The sequence below is a fragment of the Anomaloglossus baeobatrachus genome, chromosome 1 (assembly GCF_048569485.1).
Source record: "Anomaloglossus baeobatrachus isolate aAnoBae1 chromosome 1, aAnoBae1.hap1, whole genome shotgun sequence".
NCBI classification, from domain to species: domain Eukaryota; kingdom Metazoa; phylum Chordata; class Amphibia; order Anura; family Aromobatidae; genus Anomaloglossus; species Anomaloglossus baeobatrachus.
Window position 1 is genome coordinate 968,515,394 of NC_134353.1, and position 24,000 is coordinate 968,539,393.

Below are 24,000 nucleotides of genomic sequence, written 5' to 3' on the forward strand. Positions count from 1 at the left end.
AGTAGAAGTTTCAACAGAGTGAGTAATGATGACGAGGTGGGATCAGCCGAGTGTGAGTGACGGGAAGAGGAGGAGTCCAGGAGAGGTTTCCACAGGTGAGTAATGATGACGAGGGGGGATCAGCGAGTGTGAGTGACTGGAAGGAGGAGAATCCAGGAGAGGTTTCCACAGGTGAGTAATGATGACGAGGGGGGATCAGCCGAGTGTGAGTGACGGGAAGGAGGAGAGTCCAGGAGAGGTTTCCACAGGTGAGTAATGATGACGAGGGGGATCAGCCGAGTGTGAGTGACGGGAAGGAGGAGAATCCAGGAGAGGTTTCCACAGAGTGAGTAATGATGACGCAGGGGGGATCAGCCGAGTGTGAGTGACGGGAAGAGGAGAGTCCAGGAGAGGTTTCTACAGGTGAGTATGATGACGAGGGGGATCAGCCGAGTGTGAGTGACGGGAAGGAGGAGAGTCAGGAGAGGTTTCACAGGTGAGTAATGATGACGAGGGGGATCAGCCGAGTGTGAGTGACGGGAAGGAGGAGGTCAGGAGAGGTTTCACAGGTGAGTAATGATGAGGGAGGATCAGCCGAGTGTGAGTGACGGGAAGGAGGAGATCCAGGAGAGGTTTCCACAGGTGAGTAATGATGACGAGGGGGATCAGCGAGTGTGAGTGACGGGAAGGAAAATCCAGGAGAGGTTTCCACAGGTGAGTGATGATGACGAGGGGGATCAGCCGAGTGTGAGTGACGGAAGGAGGAGAGTCCAGGAGAGGTCTCCACAGGTGAGTAATGATGACGAGGGGGATCAGCCGAGTGTGAGTGACGGGAAGGAGGAGGATCCAGGAGAGGTTTCCACAGGTGAGTAATGATGACGAGGGGGGATCAGCCGAGTGTGAGTGACGGGAAGGAGGAGAGTCCAGGAGAGGTTTCCACAGGTGAGTAATGATGACGAGGGGGGATCAGCCGAGTGTGAGTGACGGGAAGGAGGAGAGTCCAGGAGAGGTTTCCACAGGTGAGTAATGATGACGAGGGGGGATCAGCCGAGTGTGAGTGACGGGAAGGAGGAGGATCCAGGAGAGGTTTCCACAGGTGAGTAATGATGACGAGGGGGATCAGCCGAGTGTGAGTGACGGGAAGGAGGAGAGTCCAGGAGAGGTTTCCACAGGTGAGTAATGATGACGAGGGGGGATCAGCCGAGTGTGAGTGACGGGAGGAGGAGAGTCCAGGAGAGGTTTCCACAGGTGAGTAATGATGACGAGGGGGATCAGCCGAGTGTGAGTGACGGGAAGGAGGAGAGTCCAGGAGAGGTTTCCACAGGTGAGTAATGATGACGAGGGGGGATCAGCCGAATGTGAGTGACGGGAAGGAGGAGGATCCAGGAGAGGTTTCCACAGGTGAGTAATGATGACGAGGGGGGATCAGCCGAGTGTGAGTGACGGGAAGGAGGAGAGTCCAGAGAGGTTTCCACAGGTGAGTAATGATGACGAGGGGGGATCAGCCGAGTGTGAGTGACGGGAAGGAGGAGGATCCAGGAGAGGTTTCCACAGGTGAGTAATGATGACGAGGGAGGATCAGCCGAGTGTGAGTGACGGGAAGGAAATCCAGGAGAGGTTTCCACAGGTGAGTGATGATGACGAGGGGGGATCAGCCGAGTGTGAGTGACGGGAAGGAGGAGAGTCCAGGAGAGGTTTCCACAGGAGAGTAATGATTGACGAGGGGGGATCAGCCGAGTGTGAGTGACGGGAAGGAGGAGGATCCAGGAGAGGTTTCCACAGGTGAGTAATGATGACGAGGGGGGATCAGCCGAGTGTGAGTGACGGGAAGGAGGAGAGTCCAGGAGAGGTTTCCACAGGTGAGTAATGATGACGAGGGGATCAGCCGAGTGTGAGTGACGGGAAGGAGGAGAGTCCAGGAGAGGTTTCCACAGGTGAGTAATGATGACGAGGGGGGATCAGCCGAGTGTGAGTGACGGGAAGGAGGAGAGTCCAGGAGAGGTTTCCACAGGTGAGTAATGATGACGAGGGGGGATCAGCCGAGTGTGAGTGACGGGAAGGAGAATCCAGGAGAGGTTTCCACAGGTGAGTAATGATGACGAGGGGGATCAGCCGAGTGTGAGTGACGGGAAGGAGAATCCAGGAGAGGTTTCCACAGGTGAGTGATGATGACGAGGGAGGATCAGCCGAGTGTGAGTGACTGGAAGGAGGAGAATCCAGGAGAGGTTTCCACAGGTGAGTAATGATGACGAGGGGGGATCAGCCGAGTGTGAGTGACGGGAAGGAGGAGAGTCAGGAGAGGTCTCCACAGGTGAGTAATGATGACGAGGGGGGGATCAGCCCAGTGTGAGTGACTGGAAGGAGGAGAATCCAGGAGAGGTTTCCACAGGTGAGTAATGATGACGAGGGGGGATCAGCCGAGTGTGAGTGACGGAAGGAGGAGAGTCCAGGCGAGGTTTCCACAGGTGAGTAATGATGACGAGAGGGATCAGCCGAGTGTGAGTGACGGGAAGGAGGAGAGTCCAGGAGAGGTTTCCACAGGTGAGTAATGATGACGAGAGGGGATCAGCCGAGTGTGAGTGACGGAAGGAGGAGAGTCCAGGAGAGGTTTCCACAGGTGAGTAATGATGACGAGGGGGATCAGCCGAGTGTGAGTGACGGGAAGGAGGAGAGTCCAGGAGAGGTTTCCACAGGTGAGTGATGATGACGAGGGGGGATCAGCCGAGTGTGAGTGACGGGAAGGAGGAGAGTCCAGGAGAGGTTTACACAGGTGAGTAATGATGACTGAGGGGGGATCAGCCGAGTGTGAGTGACTGGAAGGAGGAGAATCCAGGAGAGGTTTCCACAGGTGAGTGATGATGACGAGGGGGGATCAGCCAGAGTGTGAGTGACGGGGAAGGAGGAGAGTCCAGGAGAGGTTTACACAGGTGAGTAATGATGACGAGGGGGATCAGCCGAGTGTGAGTGACGGGAAGGAGGAGAGTCCAGGAGAGGTCTCCACAGGTGAGTAATGATGACGAGGGGGGATCAGCCCAGTGTGAGTGACTGGAAGGAGAGAATCCAGGAGAGGTTTCCACAGGTGAGTAATGATGACGAGGGGGGATCAGCCGAGTGTGAGTGACGAGAAGGAGGAGAGTCCAGGAGAGGTTTCTACAGGTGAGTAATGATGACGAGGGGGATCAGCCGAGTGTGAGTGACGGGAAGGAGGAGAGTCCAGGAGAGGTCTCCACAGGTGAGTAATGATGACGAGGGGGGATCAGCCCAGTGTGAGTGACTGGAAGGAGGAGAATCCAGGAGAGGTTTCCACAGGTGAGTAATGATGACGAGAGGGGATCAGCCGAGTGTGAGTGACGGAAGGAGGAGAGTCCAGGAGAGGTTTCTACAGGTGAGTAATGATGACGAGGGGGGATCAGCCGAGTGTGAGTGACGGGAAGGAAGAGAGTCCAGGAGAGGTTTCTACAGGTGAGTAATGATGACGAGGGGGATCAGCCGAGTGTGAGTGACGGGAAGGAGGAGAGTCCAGGAGAGGTTTCTACAGGTGAGTAATGATGACGAGGGGGGATCAGCCGAGTGTGAGTGACGGGAAGGAGGAGAGTCCAGGAGAGGTTTACACAGGTGAGTAATGATGACGAGGGGGATCAGCCGAGTGTGAGTGACGGGAAGGAGGAGAGTCCAGGAGAGGTTTACACAGGTGAGTAATGATGACGAGGGGGGATCAGCCGAGTGTGAGTGACTGGAAGGAGGAGAATCCAGGAGAGGTTTCCACAGGTGAGTGATGATGACGAGGGGGGATCAGCCGAGTGTGAGTGACTGGAAGGAGGAGAATCCAGGAGAGGTTTCCACAGGTGAGTAATGATGACGAGGGGGGATCAGCCGAGTGTGAGTGACTGGAAGGAGGAGAGTCCAGGAGAGGTTTCCACAGGTGAGTAATGATGACGAGGGGGATCAGCCGAGTGTGAGTGACGGGAAGGAGGAGAGTCCAGGAGAGGTCTACACAGGTGAGTAATGATGACGAGGGGGGATCAGCCGAGTGTGAGTGACGGGAAGGAGGAGAATCCAGGAGAGGTTTCCACAGGTGTGCAATGATGACGAGGGGGGGATCAGCCGAGTGTGAGTGACGGGAAGGAGGAGGTTTCCACAGGTGAGTAATGATGACGAGGGGGGATCAGCCGAGTGTGAGTGACGGGAAGGAGGAGAATCCAGGAGAGGTTTCCAGAGGTGAGTAATGATGGAGGGCGGATGGTGACGGGCAGGGGGTGATGATGATGACGGGCAGATGACGATGGCCGGGCAGGTACATCAGATGCCATATCCCCCCCACCTCCGGGTGTATGAACACATGGCCCCTTCTGCCGAGAAGTGAGGCAGCTTGGCCACCCCCATGTTAGGCCTATGGGCAGGACCCCCTTCCGATTTCTGTTTCTCCACCATCCAAGTCCCCATTGTCCCCAAAATTCCAGGGTGCCTAGAGGACATCTAACCCTAAACCCCAAGAAGTAAAACAAGAATGCCACAGAGACACCATCACATGTTTCTCATCGCTGGCAGGAAACTAGCCAGGTCTTTCACCGGGAAGGAACAACCACGGGAAGGGCAGTCTCCAGTCAAGGAAACCTCCTATAACAAAACATGGTATCCATCCACAGACAGCTGTTTCAGGGTATTTGCCCCTCATCAGTGGGGCAAATACCCTGATGAGGGGCAAATACCCTGAAACAGCTGTCTGTGGATGGATACCATGTTTTGGTATAGGAGGTTTCCTTGACTGGAGACTGCCCTTCCCGTGGTTGTTCCTTCCCGGTGAAAGACCTGGCTAGTTACCTGCCAGCGTTGAGAAACACGCGATGGTGTTGAATGTTGATCTCCCCGAGGTCAACCATCCTTACCTATGTACACCCCAAGAAGTGGCACAAATTTTTTGGTTAATGGTTTTAAGAACTAGGCTCTCCTGAACTCTGGTACTGAAATCTCCTGTTCTGAAGGTCAAATCAAAAGTCTAAAATACACGTTTTGTAGCCCAAGGTGTCCTCTACCCCCCTGCAAATATGTGGTATTTCCCTTTTTTTGCATTGTACATAATATTATAATATGATCTTTACCTCTACAAAACAACACACATTATACAAAGACCAATAATACCACCATACACCTACCATGTGCATAATACATAATGTATACAGCAGGAGCCCCCCCTGCACAGAGTCCCCCTGTATGCCGCAGGAGCCCCCCCTGCACAGAGCCCCCCCCCTCACAGAGTTCCCCTGTATGCCGCAGGAGCCCCCCCCCCTGCACAGAGTCCCCCTGTATGCCGCAGGAGCCCCCCCCTGCACAGAGTCCCCCTGTATGCCGCAGGAGCCCCCCCCCTGCACAGAGTCCCCCTGTATGCCGCAGGAGCCCCCCCCCTGCACAGAGTCCCCCTGTATGCCGCAGGAGCCCCCCCCCCTGCACAGAGTCCCCCTGTATGCCGCAGGAGCCCCCCCCCCTGCACAGAGTCCCCCTGTATGCCGCAGGAGCCCCCCCCCCCTGCACAGAGTCCCCCTGTATGCCGCAGGAGCCCCCCCCCCTGCACAGAGTCCCCCTGTATGCCGCAGGAGCCCCCCCCCCCTGCACAGAGTCCCCCTGTATGCCGCAGGAGCCCCCCCCCCCTGCACAGAGTCCCCCTGTATGCCGCAGGAGCCCCCCCCCCCTGCACAGAGTCCCCCTGTATGCCGCAGGAGCCCCCCCCCCTGCACAGAGTCCCCCTGTATGCCGCAGGAGCCCCCCCCTGCACAGAGTCCCCCTGTATGCCGCAGGAGCCCCCCCCTGCACAGAGGCCCCTCGTGAGTCGCAGGTCTATAGTGGTGTGCGGCTTAGGAGATGGGCAGTAATGGAGGACAGAGGATTTGCTCTGTCACAGGATTGACCTCTATCGGCGGTAACATTGCGTCCAGCAGTAAAGGTCACATCTCCTGATAGGAGCGTCCAAGGCCTATACAGGACACTATTAGTATGAGGAGCCGCAGCTAGGGCTTACATTATAAGCATACTCCAAAAAGCCTGAACATTTTTGCTAGAGATTATCTATGGGGAAGGTCTTTTATGTTTGGAGAAATCCCGGTACCATCTCCATCATCTATGTATCCCATCACTGTGTGTCTCCTACAGATGTATCCAGGAGGAGAAATCCCCAGAGAGATGTCCCCGTCCTCTGTGTCCCCAGGACTGTCCAGAGGAGAAGCACAATGTCCCGGAGACTCATCAGGTAGATGGCGCTGACGTCTCCACAACATCTGACCATAAAGTGATTGGACCGGAGCTCATTGACATGTTTCTTCTCAGGGTGAAGATCTGATGAATATTCAGGTTGCCGTTATACATGGAGCACAGGAGGCGCTCGCTATATGGGCCGATCCGCAGGGTGAGGAGGGGAGACTGTCCTGTCTGTTCTGTGGTCGCCTACTACCGTGTTTCCTCTGAAAATGAGACCGGGGCTTATATTACTTTTCGCTGTATCAGATGCGCTCCGGCTTATTTTCTGTGGATGTCCTATATTTTGTATTTGTCTCAGTGATTGGGTCGCCCATTAGTGAAAAATGAATATTCACCCCATTCTCCCTCCCCTCTGTGCCGCTTCAGTGATTCACTCAGATGCCTTATTACTGCCAAGGAGGGTATCGCGATCCTCTGAGCGGCCGGTGGCTCCTCACCTGAGCGAGTCCTCTGCATAGAAATACACACTGACATGCTCGGGGGAGAAGAGCCGCCGGCTAGTGTGAGCATAGCGCTGCCATCCTCGGGCAGTACTATGGCAGCCTGGCTGAATCACTGACACAGCGCAGAGGGGTGAGCGGGGGAAGGGGTGAATATTCATTGCATTCACTAGCCGGCATGTGACTGTAAATGTCCAGGGCTTACACAAACACAATGGGGCCACGTACAGCAGTAAAGGTCACATCTCCTGATAGGAGCGTCCAAGGCCTATACAGGACACTATTAGTATGAGGAGCCGCAGCTAGGGCTTACATTATAAGCATACTCCAAAAAGACTGAAAATTCCTGCTAGAGATTATCTATGGGGAAGGTCTTTTATGTTTGGAGAAATCCCGGTACCATCTCCATCATCTATGTATTCCATCACTGTGTGTTTCCCACAGATGTATCCAGGAGGAGAAATCCCCCAGAGAGATGTCCCCATCCTCTGTGTCCCCAGGACTGTCCAGAGGAGAAGCACAATGTCCCGGAGACTCCTCAGGTAGATGGCGCTGAGCCCTGGACCGGATCTGTATATGGGGGACATTTCTGCTCCTGCGGTCGTAGGTGTCATAGATATTGGGGGTCTCTTGTGTTGTGCTGATTGTTACATCTGATATCTCAGGGGGAAGATCCAACTAATATTAAACTGGAGGAAGAAGAAGAAGCGATGACGAGAGGGGATCAGCCGAGTGTGAGTGACGGGAAGGAGGAGAGTCCAGGAGAGGTTTCCACAGGTGAGTAATGATGACGAGGGGGGATCAGCCGAGTGTGAGTGACGGGAAGGAGGAGAGTCCAGGAGAGGTTTCCACAGGTGAGTAATGATGACGAGGGGGGATCAGCCGAGTGTGAGTGACGGGAAGGAGGAGAGTCCAGGAGAGGTTTCCACAGGTGTGTAATGATGACAGGTTGGTTTACGATGGCCGGGCGGGTACATCTGGCCCGTAGCCCCCCTTGGGAAGTGACACCACTTGTCCACCCCATGTTAGAGCCATGGTTAGGACCCCCTTTTTGTGTCGGTTTCGCTGCCATCCAAGTCTACATTGTCCCGAAACTTTCAGGTTGCCTAGAGGACATCTAATCCTACACCCCAAGGGGTGGCACGCATTTTTTGGTTGGTGGGGCTCGAGAGCCAGATCCTGAACTGGTACCGAAATCTCCTGTTCTGCAGATCTAATTCGAAAATCCAAGATACACATTTTGTTGCTCAAGGGGTCCTCTACCCACCCTGCGAATTTGTGGTATTTCCATTTTTTTTTTTTTTTCGGGTAATACAGAATATTATAATATGACCATTACCTCTTCAAAACAACACACATTATACAAAGACCAATAATACCACCATATATCTACTATGTACATAAGGTATACAGCAGGAGCCCCCCGCACACAGTCCCCTGTATACAGCAGGAGCCCCCCACACACAGTCCCCTGTATACAGCAGGAGCCCCCCACACACAGTCCCCTGTATACAGCAGGAGCCCCCCACACACAGTCCCCTGTATACAGCAGGAGCCCAACACACAGTCCCCTGTATACAGCAGGAGCCCAACACACAGTCCCCTGTATACAGCAAGAGCCCCCCACACACAGTCCCCTGTATACAGCAGGAGCCCAACACACACAGTCCCCTGTATACAGCAGGAGCCCAACACACAGTCCCCTGTATACAGCAAGAGCCCCCCACACACAGTCCCCTGTATACAGCAGGAGCCCAACACACACAGTCCCCTGTATACAGCAGGAGCCCAACACACACAGTCCCCTGTATACAGCAGGAGCCCAACACACACAGTCCCCTGCATACAGCAGGAGCCCAACACACACAGTCCCCTGTATACAGCAGGAGCCCAACACACACAGTCCCCTGTATACAGCAAGAGCCCCCCACATAGTCTCCTGACCTTTTGACTCTAGTGATGCCTTTGATGATCAGCTATTGATGGCATGAGAAACTTCCGTCCCTTCAGCTGTTGCGTAATTACACATCCCCCCCAATAATTAGGTTCCCCTGTGGCCTCAGACCTAAAGTTACACCTGGAAAGTGTATAATAATAGGCACCAACAGCCATAAGTGTTTCTCCACTGACTCTCCCCAGAAGAGGTTATGGCCTCACAGCGCTGGTCACTCCCCACATGAGAGCGTCTGCCCCTCAGGAGTTAGCGGCCTCCGCTCTTCTCAGGAGGATTTACAACGCGGAAATGACACAACTGTTTCCATGTGACAATGAAGAGGCGGAGCTATTGTGCTTCCCTTACTGCTTTCCTGGTAGATGCGAGGTTCTCTATGCCCCGCCTTCTTCTCTGATTGGCCGTGCTCCTGTGATGTGGGACCCGCCCCGGTGCTCAGCACACGCCCCATAATAGTCCAGCTCCGCCTCTTTGTATCTTTCTGTCATTAGTCCAGCCCCAGAAGTGTCGCTGCGAAGTCCTGAGGGACAGACGCTCGTATGTGGTGAGTGGTGCTGGGCGGTGACTCCATCACTTTATGGGGGGAGAGGAAATTGAGGAAAACTCTTATGGTTATTTATATTGTAAACACTTTGCAGTGACTTTTGTTTTGAGGAACCTGATTATTATGGGATGTGTCTGCAGCTGGTGACCACAAAGATGCAGCATGTCAATTATTTTTGTGTTTTGTCCCTGCGTTTCGGAGGACTGGCAGATCAATCACCCGCTGACTTAGGGTCGACGGGGGATTGAGCTCTGGTATCTGGCCGGAGGCTGGACCGCATATAAAGTCTATGGTGGACCAGAATCCGGCGCAAAGTGGTAGGAGCAAGCGCTTCATACTTACCGAATCACTGGGGCGGCTGTCACACTGCTCCCACGGCCTCTTCTTCTTCTTCCCGGGCCGCTCATTAGGCTTATACATATTCAATGCTTCCCCTGCCGACCGGCGTCTGTGATTGGTTGCAATCAGACGAGCCCCCCAATCACAGACGCCAGTGAGTGGGTTTATATTGTACAAGTAAAATAAATAAATAAAAAAATTGGCGTAGGATCCCCCCATGTTATGATACAGCACAAACAAAGTCCGACAGCTGGGGCTGGTATTCTCAGGCTGGGGATACCCACTGTTATTGGGCACCCCTAGCCTAAATGTATTAGCCAGCAGCCACCCAGAATTGCCGTGTATCATTAGATGCGACAGTCCCGCACTTTACCGACTCTTCTCAGTTGCTATTGTGAGGTGGTAATTTGGGTAATGAGGGAGTTAATGGCAGCCCACAGCTGGCACTACGTCCTAGATTAGTAATAGCAGGCATCTGAGACACTCCCATCACTAATCTGTAAGGGAAAGTAAATAAACATAAATCCTTTATTTGAAATAAAAGACAAAAAAACACCCTCTTTCACCCCTTTATTAACCCCAAAATCACTCCTGCAGGCCCGACGTAATCCACACGAGATCCTACAAGGCTTCCACTACTACTATATCTGAAGCTCACAGCGAGCGCCATAGAACATGACTGCCCGCTGTGAGCTCCACGCAGCAACTGAAGTGAGCCGCGCTATCAGCGGTGATGTCACTCAGGTTAGCTGCGGCCACAGCTCGTGTCCTCCATCTGTGACAGCAAATCAGCCGAGTGACATCGCTGCTGATCGCGCGTCTCACTTCAGTCGCTGCGTGGAGCTCACAGCAGGCAGTCATGTTCTATAATGCTTGCTGTGAGCTTCAGATGTAACGTTTTTGCTGCTGTTGTGCTCATAGGCTATGTGGAAAAAAAAGGCAGCAAAAAATGTTGCCGTTAGTGATGGGCGGACTCGCAGACACCTGGGATCAGCGGGGCTAACTGATTAAAAAAAAAAAAAAACGTTTCGGGCCGGAGTTGATGATGGATAACCGGCCAGATGAACACAGCAATAAGAGGAGCAGTTTATTCTCCAGTCACTGATTCATGTCCTAGAAAGCAATATAATGTGAGGATTGTAAAACATACATTAATATATGACAAATTGTGAACACACAGATACAAGCACAGAGCGGCCAATCAGTGCTGCCGTCCTGCTGCGGTATTACAGCCAATTAGCAGAGTTGGAGTCAGAATATAGACTGCCCAGAGACAATCAAAGTCAATGCTGCAATGATGGAAATGCGGCTATAACAAGCGCGGAGTCACCGCTCCATGCAGAAAATAGCCGGGATACACACAACCCTTCTATATGCCATTATATCCAGTCAAGCCAGAATACAGTCATACGAAAAAGTTTGGGCACCCCCATTAATATTAACCTTTTTTCTTTATAACAATTTGGGTTTTTGCTATTTCAGTGTCATATATCTAATAACTGATGGGCTGAGTAATATTTCTGGATGGAAATGAGGTTTATTGTACTAACAGAAAATGTGCAATCCGCATTTAAACAACATTTGACCGGTGCAAAAGTATGGGCACCTCAACATAAAAGTGACATTAATATTTTGTAGATCCTCCTTTTGCAGAAATCACAGCCTCTAGTCGCTTCCTGTAGCTTTTAATGAGTTCCTGGATCCTGGATGAAGGTATTTTTGACCATTCCTGTTTACAAAACAATTCCAGCTCAGTTAAGTTTGATGGTCGCCGAGCATGGACAGCCGCTTCACATCATCCCACAGATGTTCAATGATATTCAGGTCTGGGGACTGGGATGGCCATTCCAGAACATTGTAATTGTTCCTCTGCATGAATGCCTGAGTAGATTTGGAGCAGTGTTTTGGATCATTGTCTTGCTGAAATATCCATCCCCTGCTTAACTTCAACTTCATCACTGATTCTTGCACATTATTGTCAAGAATCTGCTGATACTGAGTTGAATCCATGCGACCCTCAACTTTAACAAGATTTCCGGTGCCGGCATTGGCCACACAGCCCCAAAGCATGATGGAACCTTCACCAAATGTTACTGTGGGTAGCAAGTGCTTTTCTTGGAATGCCGTGTTTTTTTTCCTCCATGCATAACGCCTTTTTGTATGACCAAACAACTCAATCTTTGTTTCATCAGTCCACAGGACCTTCTTCCAAAATGTAACTGGCTTGTCCAAATGTGCTTTTTGCATACCTCATGCGACTCTGTTTGTGGCGTGCAAAGTGCACTGTATTGTTGACCGATGCACAGTGATACCATCTGCAGCAAGATGATGCTGCAGGTCTTTGGAGGTGGTCTGTGGATTGTCCTTGACTGTTCTCACCATTCTTCTTCTCTGCCTTTCTGATATTTTTCTTGGCCTGCCACTTCTGGGCTTAACAAGAACTGTACCTGTGTTCTTCCATTTCCTTACTATGTTCCTCACAGTGGAAACTGACAGTTTAAATCTAAGACAACTTTTTGTACCTTCCCCTGAACAACTATGTTGAATAATCTTTGTTTTCAGATCATTTGAGAGTTGTTTTGAGGAGCCCATGATGCCACTCTTCATAGGAGATTCACATAGGAGAACAACTTGCAAGTGGCCACCTTAAATACCTTTTCTCATGATTGGATACACCTGCCTATGAAGTGCAAAGCTAAGTGAGGTTACAAAACCAATTTAGTGCTTCAGTAAGTCAGTAAAAAGTAGTTAGGAGTGTTCAAATCAAGAAATTGATAAGGGTGCCCATACTTATGCACCTTTCAAATTTTGTTTAACTGCAGATTGCACATTTTCTGTTCGTACAATAAACCTCATTTCAATCCAGAAATATTACTCAGCCCATCAGTTATTAGATATATGAAACTGAAATAGCAAAAACCCAAATTGCTATAAAGAAAAAAGGTTAACATTAATAGAGGTGCCCAAACTTTATCATATGACTGTATGTTCACAGATAATGGACAGTGCTACAAATATCCCAGAATCCTATAAATACTGATCCTGACAATCACTTGTGATCTAATCCGAATGTTACCAACTGGTGAGATGACATCCCCAAGATGGCGCATATAGCATTATAATGGAATGACACCCCCCCCACCCCCACCCCCATCTGTAGGGGGTCCCGTAGATGAAGGTGGTCAATGGAGATGATCCTCAGGCCTACAGGTCTCTCCTGATACAGATCTCTCTGTGCGGGCGGCCGGCTGCCTCTTTGTTTGTGGGCAGCTGGCTGGCCGTGTGGCAGGTGTCCCAGATGCTCTGACTTCAAATGATGGCACCCGGAATCAGCGCTTGTGCAGATGAAACTCTCGGCTGAGAGCTCCATCTGTGCATGCGCTGCCGGGCGCCATTTCTTTGAAACCCAGACTGCCAACAGAGCATCTGGAACAACTGCCGCATTAGCCTGCTCCACACAGCCACCGCAGCTTCTGCTGCCAGCACAGACCCGACTGCTGCCAGCACAGACCCCACCGGCACCGACCCTGCCTCCGTAAGACAACACCAGAGTATGAGACGGACCCCCATATAAGACGGCGGTAGAAGGAATTCTGCTTCAGACTTGTCAATGGCCCCAGCTACCAGTCCCTCCATTATAATAGATGACAATTAATTGGCATATTCCACAGATGGATTGCCCTTCATCAGAGTCTCATCGGTCTCTTTGTCTTGTAGTAGCGACATACACGTTTCCTGATATTGAGTCCCGTCCATGATCACAGTGCTGCCGCCCTTATCTGAGCACTTAATGACAATACCGCAATCATGTTCAAGATCCCGAATAGCCTCAATCTTAGCCCTATTGCCATTAATATCCCGTCGTCTTCCTTGATCTTCTGGAGATCATTAATGACCAGATCCAGGAATACATCAGTAATGGACAGGTCATTTACAGGAGGTGGCATCTATTTACTATTCAGTCTAAGGTCACTAAAAGGACCATTACCCAAATCATTAGGATTGATATCGCCCAGACTTTCCAGAAGTCTCACATCCCCCAATAAATCATTAGGGACGCCCAATTCAGTGCATTTACAATTATCTGCCATGGTATAGTGTTTCCTCCTCCTAATTTTTCTAATGGAAATCAAGGACTGTGGAGGAAAGAAAAGGCGCATAGGGTCTTAACTGATAAAAACAGTGAACGGATTAATAGGGTGCACTCACCTATAGATGTTGTGAGAAGTCACAACACCTATTGAAGCATAAACGCTGGAGGAGACAGCCGCGGACCCGTAAAATGGATGCAGAGATTTGTATAGGAAATCGGGGATCATCGCCGCGCTAGTCACCATTCAAGCCAAAGAATTATTATTCCAAGTCATTTATTTGGGAACATTAACAAAGTCTACGCTCTTTCAGGGGTCTCTGCCCCCTTCCTCAGGACAATGTAAAGATAATGACATAGGGGATATTACAGGCAGACACATGCATGGAGATAAATACCTTTTAGGTTGTACACGTCATAGGACAGCCCACCAGTTTGAAAAAAATCAGCGGGAACAACATATGGAAAATAAAAACAACGTCATAGAATGTATAATGCACAAATTCAATACATCTCATTACCTATATATGGGTGATAATCCATTATGGAAGAAATTGTAAAAAAATCTCACTTTCTATGTATATTTTTATAAATAAAAAATATATATATAATTGTGTAAAAGAATTTCTTTTGTATATAAGATTGATTGTCATTCCACCCTATATGTATTCAATATGCAATTCAAATTGGATTTGAACCCCTTGTAGCATTGGGACCAATGGATTTTAGGATGAAGGATTTATCTACGTGTCCAATTGTATTGCACAGTTCACAGCTGCAGGCGGGGAGTACGTAGGAGCTGAAAAAGGAGTGATTTATGTTTATGGCCTCCTGCAGCAATCTGCAGGGAAAAAAAGGGATATATATAATCTGTCAGAAGTTCAGCTGCCGTGGGATAACGGCCCGATGTACAGTGCCTACAAGTAGTATTCAACCCCCTGCAGATTTAGCAGGTTACACATTCGGAATAACTTGGCATTGTGACATTTGGACTGTAGATCAGCCTGGAAGTGTGAAATGCAGCAAAAAAGAATGTTATTTCTTTTTTTATTTTTTTTTTTAAATTGTGAAAAGTTTATTCAGAGGGTCATTTATTATTCAACCCCTCAAACCACCAGAATTCTGTTTGGTTCCCCTAAAGTATTAAGAAGTATTTCAGGCACAAAGAACAATGAGCTTCACATGTTTGGATTAATTATCTCTTTCTTCGTCGCTCCATTGGGAGACCCAGACGATTGGGTGTATAGCTACTGCCTCCGGAGGCCACACAAAGCATTACACTAAAAAGTGTAAGGCCCCTCCCCTTCTGGCTATACACCCCCAGTGGGATCACTGGCTCACCAGTTTTCGGCTTTGTGCGAAGGAGGTCAGACATCCACGCATAGCTCCACTGTTTAGTCAGCAGTAGCTGCTGACTATATCGGATGGAAGAAAAGAGGGCCCATATAGGGCCCCCAGCATGCTCCCTTCTCACCCCACTGGTGGTTTGTAAGGTTGAGGTACCTATTGCTGGTACGGCGGCTGGAGCCCACATGCTGTTTTCCTTCCCCATCCCCCTGAGGGGCTCTGAGGAAGTGGGATCTTACCGGCCCCAAAGCCCTGAGGCCGGGCTCCATCCACAGACCCATTGAACCTGCTGGATGTGGAGCGGGAGTGCCGTTCAGGGACATGGCCCTGCACCATTCAGGTACTCTGTGTCCCCGTACAGGCGGGCACGCACACACCAGACTTGCTGGGTGTGCTAGTGCGCCGGGGACAGTAAAGGGTTACAGTCACTGCAGCCTAGCTGAGTGACTTTATTTATTGGGAACTACCGCGCCGGACGCTCCGGGAGCGGCGGCGCGGCTGGGACTTGTAGTGCGCCGGGGACTTAGCGCCGACCGCGCTTTTACGGCGGCGGCGCTTATAAATCCAGTCCCCGGCTTTTGCGGCCTAGCTCCGCTTCGTTCCCGCCCCCACCCTGTCAATCAGGGTAGGGGAGAGACGCTGTACAATCAGCAGCGCCGAGGGCTGGAGCCTTATTTACATGCTCCAGCCCTCTCACTGGACACTGTGGGACGCCGGTTTCCCGCTCTGACTAGGGGCACGCCTACGGCCCGCCCCTACTCACACGAGCTGGAGAAGGACGCCGGCAGCCATTCCTGCAGTCCGAGCTGAGAGAACGGACTCTGGGCAACCAGGCACAGGACTAGGGCGACCACACACCCGCTTATAGGCGGGCGGTAAGCGGCACCTGAAGTGCTGACACTAAATACCGCAGTTTGTCCATTTGTATTTTATGCTTACACTGCATAGGTCGCTATTTTTGGCTATATGCCCTCTTAGATGGCGACACATCAGCAGCAGGAAAGCATGGGTGCTAAAGCACAGGCTTTCTATGCTGCTTGTATTGCACGTACTGAGGTGTTCATGTGTATTTATGCTTGTATGCTATACACTGCACTGTACGGTCGCTAGTCTTGGCTATATTCGCCATAGAATGGCTAGACTACAGCAGCAGAAAAGCAAGGGTGTTGAGGCACAGGTTTTTTTCTATGCTGCTTGTATTGCAGGTGTTGCAGTGTTCATTTGTACTTATGCTTGTATGCTATACATTGCACTGTATGGTCGCTATTCTGGGCCATATTCCCCTAGATGGCTAGACAACAGCAGCAAAAAAGCAAGGGTGCCAAGGCACAGGCTTTCTATGCTGCTTGTACTGCATGGGCTGCAGTGTTCATTTGTACTTTATGCTTGTATGCTATACATTGCACTGTACGGTCGCCATTCTTGGCTCTATAAGTCAGCAGCAGCATATAAGCAACACAGGCTTTCGATGCTGTTTTTACTGCATGTGATACTGTTCCACGGCACTGAACCCCATTGTGTGCAATGCTCCCCTGTAGCACTTGGTCAGCCGGGGTCTCTACTTGACGTGGCCAAAAGAACCACCTCTCAACCCTGTCCAAGGACAGGGACGGAGTTGCGATGGGATAGAGAATTGCAGTCCGGACAGGCCATGGGCAATCTGGAGCATTGCTCCCTGGCCACCCTCATTTGGAATAAAATCGGTGCTCCGGGGGGGGTCCCAGGACGACTCTCTGTATGATGAGGCAGACGTAGCTCATCAGGACTTTGATCCTGACACCGCTCTCACTCCGGATACACCGGATGGTGACGCCATAAGGAATGATCCTATAGCGTCCATCAATGGAATGTTGGATCTTTTCTCCCTCAGCTCCCCCAGCGGAGGAGTCAGCTTCACAGCAGGAGAAGTCCCATTTCAGTAGCTCAAACGTATATTGAGTATTGTTCTCGCCACGCTGACTTCAGAGAAGCAGTCCAGGAACACCACGCTTCCCAGATAAGCGTTTTCTCCAAACGTATTAAGGATACACGTTATCCCTTTCCCCCTGACGTGGTCAAGCGTTGGACCCAGGGTCCAAAGGTGGATTCTCCAATCTCCAGGCTTGCGGCTAGAGCCATAGTTGCAGTGGAGATGGGACTTCACTTACAGATGCCATTGACAGACAGATGGACTCTGGTTGAAATCTGTCTATGAGGCTATCGGCGTGTCGGTTGCTCCGGCATTCACAGCCGTATGGGCACCCTAAGCTTTTCAGCTGTTCTTGCGCAGCTGGTCTTGAGCACATGTACATCTGTGCCGCAGGGGCGTCCGTAACCTCGCAATGTCTGCATTGCGACTTACCCTATTAATGCTGTCCTGGAAGGACAGTCGAGGTTTCGGTCCTTCCCAGGCTCGGGCAGGTCCCAATTGTCCTCGTCCAAAAGGGCTGAAAAGCCTCAGAGGGGCTCAGCTTCCGGCCCAAGGAAGGCAGCCGGAGGAACCGCTACCAAGGCGGTCTCCTCATGACTCTCAGCTCTCTCATCTCTCCGCATCCGCGGTTGATGGCAGACTCGCTCGCCTTTGGCGACATTTAGCTGCCACAGGTAACAGACCGGTGGGTGAGGGACAGTGTGCCCACGTGCACAGGACAGAGTTCTGTTCTCGTCCTCCGACTCGATTCTTCAGAACGTCCCCACCTCCCCACCGAGCAGATGCTCTTCTGCGGGCAGAAGGAGTGGTAATCCCGGTTCCTCTTCAGGAACAAGACACGGTTTTCCTCCAAGCTGGTTGTGGTGCCAAAAAAGGATGGCTCTTTCCGTTCCATTCTGGACCTAAAACTGCTCAACAAGCACGTGGAGGCCAGGCGGTTCCGGATGATACCCTCCGCTCCGTCATTGCCTCAATGTCTCAAGGAAATTTCCTAGCATCAATAGACATCAAAGATGCTTATCTCCACGTGCCGATTGCTACAGAGCACCAATGTTTTTCTACGTTTCGTGATAGGAAACGACCATCTTCAGTTCGTAGCGCTGCCATTCGGGCTGGCGACAGCCCCACGGGTGTTCGCCAAGGTCATGACGGCAGTGGTAGCAGTCTTGCACTCACAGGGACACTCTGTGATCCCTTACTTGGATGATCTACTTGTCAAGGCACCCTCTCAAGAGGCATGCCAACTCAGCCTGAATGTTGCGCTGGAGACTCTCCAGACGTTCGGGTGGATCATCAACTTCTCAAAGTCAAACCTGTCACGACCCAATCACTAACGTATCTTGGCATGGAGTTTCATACCCTCTCAGCGGTAGTGAAGCTTCCGCTGGACAAGCAGCGGTCACTACAGACTGGGGTGCAGACTCTCCTTCAAGGTCAGTCGCACTCCTTAAGACGCCTCATGCACTTCCTCGGGAAGATGGTGGCGGCAATGGAGGCGGTTCCGTTTGCGCAGTTTCATCTGCGTCCACTTCAATGGGACATTCTCCGCCAATGGGACGGGAAGTCAACATCCCTGAACAGGAAAGTATCCCTTTCACAGACGGCAAGGACTCTCTGCAAGGGTGGCTTCTTCCCACCTCATTATCACAGGGAAGATCCTTCCTACCACCGTCTTGGGCGGTGGTCACGACAGACGCGAGTCTGTCAGGGTGGGGAGCGGTTTTTCTCCACCACAGGGCTCAGGGTACGTGGACTCAGCAGGAGTCCACCCTTCAGATCAATGTTCTGGTAATCAGAGCAGTGTATCTTGCCCTACTAGCCTTCCAGCAGTGGCTGGAAAGAAAGCAGATCCGAATTCAGTCGGACAACTCCACAGCGGTGGCATACATCAATCACCAAGGAGGGACACGCAGTCGGCAAGCCTTCCAGGAAGTCCGGCGGATTCTGATGTGGGTGGAAGCCACGGCCTCCACCATATCCGCAGTTCACATCCCCGGCGTAGAAAACTGGGAAGCAGGCTTCCTCAGTCGCCAGGGCATGGACGCAGGGGAATGGTCCCTTCACCCGGACGTGTTTCAGGAAATCTGTCGCCGCTGGGGAAGGCCGGACGTCGACCTAATGGCGTCCCGGCACAACAACAAGGTCCCAACCTTCATGGCACGGTCTCGCGATCAAAGAGCGCTGGCGGCAGACGCCCTAGTGCAAGATTGGTCGCAGTTCCGGCTCCCTTATGTGTTTCCACCTCTGGCACTCTTGCCCCGAGTGCTACGTAAGATCAGATCCGATTGCAGCCGCGTCATACTCGTCGCCCCAGACTGGCCGAGGAGGGCGTGGTATCCGGATCTGTGGCAGCTCACGGTCGGCCAACCGTGGGCACTACCAGACCGACCAGACTTACTGTCCCAAGGGCCGTTTTTCTATCGGAATTCTGCGGCCCTGAACCTGACTGTGTGGCCATTGAGTCCTGGATCCTAGCGTCTTCAGGATTATTCCACGGGGTCGTTGCCACCATGAGACAGGCTAGGAAGCCCACGTCCGCTAAGAACCACAGAACGTGGAGGATATTCTTATCCTGGTGCTCTGCTCAGGGAGTGTCTCCCTGGCCATTTGCATTGCCTACCTTTTCTTTCTTTCCTGCAATCTGGGTTAGAAAAAGGTTTGGCGCTCGGCTCCCTTAAAGGTCAGGTATCGGCGCTATCCGTCTTTTTTCAGAGGCGTTTGGCACGCCTTCCTAAGGTGCGCACGTTCCTACAGGGGGTTTGCCATATCGTTCCCCCGTACAAGCGGCCGTTAGATCCATGGGATCTGAACAGGGTACTAGTTGCCCTCCAGAAGCCGCCCTTCGAGCCTCTGAGGGAGGTTTCACTTTCTAGACTATCCCAGAAAGTGGCTTTTCTGGTAGCGATCACATCTCTTCGGAGAGTGTCTGAGCTGGCAGCGCTGTCATCCAAGACTCCCTTCCTGGTCTTCCACCAGGACAAGGTAGTGCTGCGCCCCATTCAGGAGTTTCTCCCGAAGGTGGTATCCTCTTTTCATCTTAATCAGGATATCTCCTTGCCTTCGTTTTGTCCTCATGCAGTTCATCGGTATGAGAAGGATTTACATTTGTTAGATCTGGTGAGAGCACTCAGAATCTACATTTCCCGCACGGCGCCCTTGCGCCGTTCGGATGCACTCTTTGTCCTTGTCGCTGGTAAGCGCAAAGGGTCGCAGGCTTCTAAGGCCGCCCTGGCTCGATGGATCAAAGAACCAATTCTTGAAGCCTACCGTTCTGCTGGGCTTCCGGTTCCATCAGGGCTGAAGGCCCATTCAACCAGAGCCGTGGGTGCGTCCTGGGCGTTACGACACCAGGCTACGGCTCAACAGGTGTGCCAGGCAGCTACCTGGTCGAGTCTGCACACTTTCACCAAACATTATCAGGTGCATACCTATGCTTCGGCGGACGCCAGCCTAGGTTGAAGAGTCCTGCAGGCGGCAGTTGCCTCCCCGTAGGGGAGGGCTGTCTTCGCAGCTCTAACATAAGGTATTTCTTTACCCACCCAGGGACAGCTTTTGGACGTCCCAATCGTCTGGGTCTCCCAATGGAGCGACGAAGAAGAAGGGAATTTTGTTACTTACCGTAAATTCCTTTTCTTCTAGCTCCTATTGGGAGACCCAGCACCCGCCCTGTTGTCCTTCGGGATTTTTGGGTTGTTTCGGGTACACATGTTGTTCATGTTGAACGGTTTTTCAGTTCTCCGATGTTACTCGGAGTGAATTTGTTTAAACCAGTTATTGGCTTTCCTCCTTCTTGCTTTTGCACTAAAACTGGTGAGCCAGTGATCCCACTGGGGGTGTATAGCCAGAAGGGGAGGGGCCTTACACTTTTTAGTGTAATGCTTTGTGTGGCCTCCGGAGGCAGTAGCTATACACCCAATCGTCTGGGTCTCCCAATAGGAGCTAGAAGAAAAGGAATTTACGGTAAGTAACAAAATTCCCTTCTTTTCCAGCCTTTTCTGACTAATTAAGACCCTCCCCAAACTTGTGAACAGCACTCATACTTGGTCAACATGGGAAAGACAAAGGAGCATTCCAAGGCCATCAGAGACAAGATTGTGGAGGGTCACAAGGCTGGCAAGGGGTACAAAACCCTTTCCAAGGAGTTGGGCCTACCTGTCTCCACTCTTGGGAGCATCATCCGGAAGTGGAAGGCTTATGGAACTACTGTTAGCCTTCCACGGCCTGGACAGCCTTTGAAAGTTTCCACCCGTGCCAGGCCAGGCTTGTCCGAAGAGTCAAGGCTAACCCAAGGACAACAAGGAAGGAGCTCCGGGAAGATCTCATGGCAGTGGGGACATTGGTTTCAGTCAATACTATAAGTAACGTACTCCACCGCAATGGTCTCCGTTCCAGACGAGCCCGTAAGGTACCTTTTACTTTCAAAGCGTCATGTCAAGGCTCGTCTACAGTTTGCTCATGATCACTTGGAGGACTCTGAGACAGACTGGTTCAAGGTTCTCTGGTCTGATGAGACCAAGATCGAGATCTTTGGTGCCAACCACACACATGACGTTTGGAGACTGGATGGCACTGCATACGACCCCAAGAATACCATCCCTACAGTCAAGCATGGTGGTGGCAGCATCATGCTGTGGGGCTGTTTCTCAGCCAAGGGGCCTGGCCATCTGGTCCGCATCCATGGGAAGATGGATAGCACGGCCTACCTGGAGATTTTGGCCAAGAACCTCCGCTCCTCCATCAAGGATCTTAAGATGGGTCGTCATTTCATCTTCCAACAAGACAACGACCCAAAGCACACAGCCAAGAAAACCAAGGCCAGGTTCAAGAGGGAAAAAATCAAGGTGTTGCAGTGGCCTAGTCAGTCTCCTGACCTTAACCCAATTGAAAACTTGTGGAAGGAGCTCAAGATTAAAGTCCACATGAGACACCCAAAGAACCTAGATAACTTGGAGAAAATCTGCATGGAGGAGTGGGCCAAGATAACTCCAGAGACCTGTGCCGGCCTGATCAGGTCTTATAAAAGACGATTATTAGCTGTAATTGCAAACAAGGGTTATTCCACAAAATATTAAACCTAGGGGTTGAATAATAATTGACCCACACTTTTATGTTGAAAATGTATTAAAATTTAACTGAGCAACATAACTTGTTGGTTTGTAAGATTTATGCATCTGTTAATAAATCCTGCTCTTGTTTGAAGTTTGCAGGCTCTAACTTATTTGCATCTTATCAAACCTGCTAAATCTGCAGGGGGTTGAAGACTACTTGTAGGCACTGTATATACACGCTGGGCTCCTTCAGCGCAAGGATCCCAGAATACAGCGAGATGTCATCTCATCTAGGACAGAGCTGGACACCAAAGGAGGACACAAAAAAGGGAAAGAAAAAGAAGGAAAGGCACGGGAAATTGGCTACAACCCAATTTGTTTGTGTGCAGGAAAGGTAAAAATTATATGTATATACCTGTATTGGTTGAGATATAGGATATAAATATATAAATAGTAAGTGATTAATAAAAGTATAAATACATTGCCCAGGAATCCTTTTATTCTATGCGTTTTTTATATAATACACAAACAATTAAACTTTAGAATTAATGTAACTAAAAAAATAATTTTTTATTGATATATGACATCATTTTTATTCCTGGGCAATGTATTTATACTTTTATTAATCACTTACTATTTATATATTTATATCCTATATATCAACCAATACAGGTATATACATATAATATTTACCTTTCCTGCACACAAACAAATTGGGTTGTAGCCAATTTCCCGTGCCTTTCCTTCTTTCCCTTTTTTGTGTCCTCCTTTGGTGTCCAGCTCTGTCCTAGATGAGATGACATCTCGCTGTATTCTGGGATCCTTGCGCTGGAGGAGCCCAGCGTGTATATACATCGGGCCGTTCTCCCACGGCAGCTGAACCATGTTGAACTTCTGACAGATTATATATATCCCTTTTTTTTCTTCTGCAGATCGCTGCAGGAGGCCATAAACATAAATCACTCCTTTTTCAGCTCCTACGTACTCCCCGCCTGCAGCTGTGAACTGTGCAATACAATTGGACACGTGGATAAATCCGTCATCCTAAAATCCATTGGTCCCAATGCTACAAGGGGTTCAAATCCAATTTGAATTGCATATTGAATACATATAGGGTGGAATGACAATCAATCCTATATACAAAAGAAATTCTTTTACACAATTATATATATTTTTTATTTATAAAAATATACATAGAAAGTGAGATTTTTTTACAATTTCTTCCATAATGGATTATCACCCATATATAGGTAATGAGATGTATTGAATTTGTGCATTATACATTCTATGACGTTGTTTTTATTTTCCATATGTTGTTCCCGCTGATTTTTTTTCAAACTGGTGGGCTGTCCTATGACGTGTACAACCTAAAGGTATTTATCTCCATGCATGTGTCTGCCTGTAATATCCCCTATGTCATTATCTTTACATTGTCCTGAGGAAGGGGGCATAGACCCCTGAAACGCGTAGACTTTGTTAATGTTCCCAAATAAATGACTTGGAATAATAATTCTTTGGATTGAATGGTGACTAGCGCGGCGATGATCCCCGATTTCCTATAGAAGTCTCTAATTTTTGTAATGAAAAGATGTAAATCCTTCACTGTCCTGAATAAATCCAAATCCGCACTTGGGACAAAGGATGATCCTTTCCTCAGAAGGGCCAGTTTTGTATTGGAAAGGGATCTCTTAGATAAATTAATGATCTGAAGATCACCGTTCAATTCAGATTTCTGTTTGTATTGGGACGGTTTCTCAAATCGTAATTGTGACCCAAAAATAACTGGCCGGACGCCGGTCCCCATATAAATCTATGGGCACCAGAATCTGGTGCTGTAAAATGGAGATAGCAGGGATGGGGGAATTGGAGCTGGCGCGTTATACTTACTGAGTCTCTACGCTACTTCCGGGGCTGCTCATTATCCTTCATACATATTCATGATTTCCCCCGCCTACCGGCAGTCCCTGAGGACTCCAGGCCCGGGGTTGGTGCTCGGGTTCTTTTGAACCTGTGCGGTTCCAGGCTTTTACAGTCCAGGTCGGCCATCACTAGGTGTCATCAGTTTACAGCCTTTTTAGTGGGGAAAAAAAGCAGAAGAAAAATT

At 50.2% G+C, this 24,000-nt stretch overlaps 1 protein-coding gene across 1 annotated transcript in view; it reads left to right on the forward strand.

Annotated features, from left to right (window-relative positions):
- The first annotated feature begins 6,148 nt into the window (after positions 1 to 6,148).
- LOC142257947 (uncharacterized) overlaps positions 6,149 to 24,000 on the forward strand; it is a 50,854-nt gene continuing 33,002 nt past the window's right edge. Inside the window, exons 1-4 of the mRNA XM_075330264.1 lie at positions 6,149 to 6,220; positions 6,298 to 6,376; positions 7,113 to 7,210; positions 7,334 to 7,445. Of these exons, the coding sequence (XP_075186379.1) occupies positions 6,310 to 6,376; positions 7,113 to 7,210; positions 7,334 to 7,445 (277 nt within the window). The 5' untranslated portion in view covers positions 6,149 to 6,220; positions 6,298 to 6,309. The remainder of the gene's footprint in view (positions 6,221 to 6,297; positions 6,377 to 7,112; positions 7,211 to 7,333; positions 7,446 to 24,000) is intronic.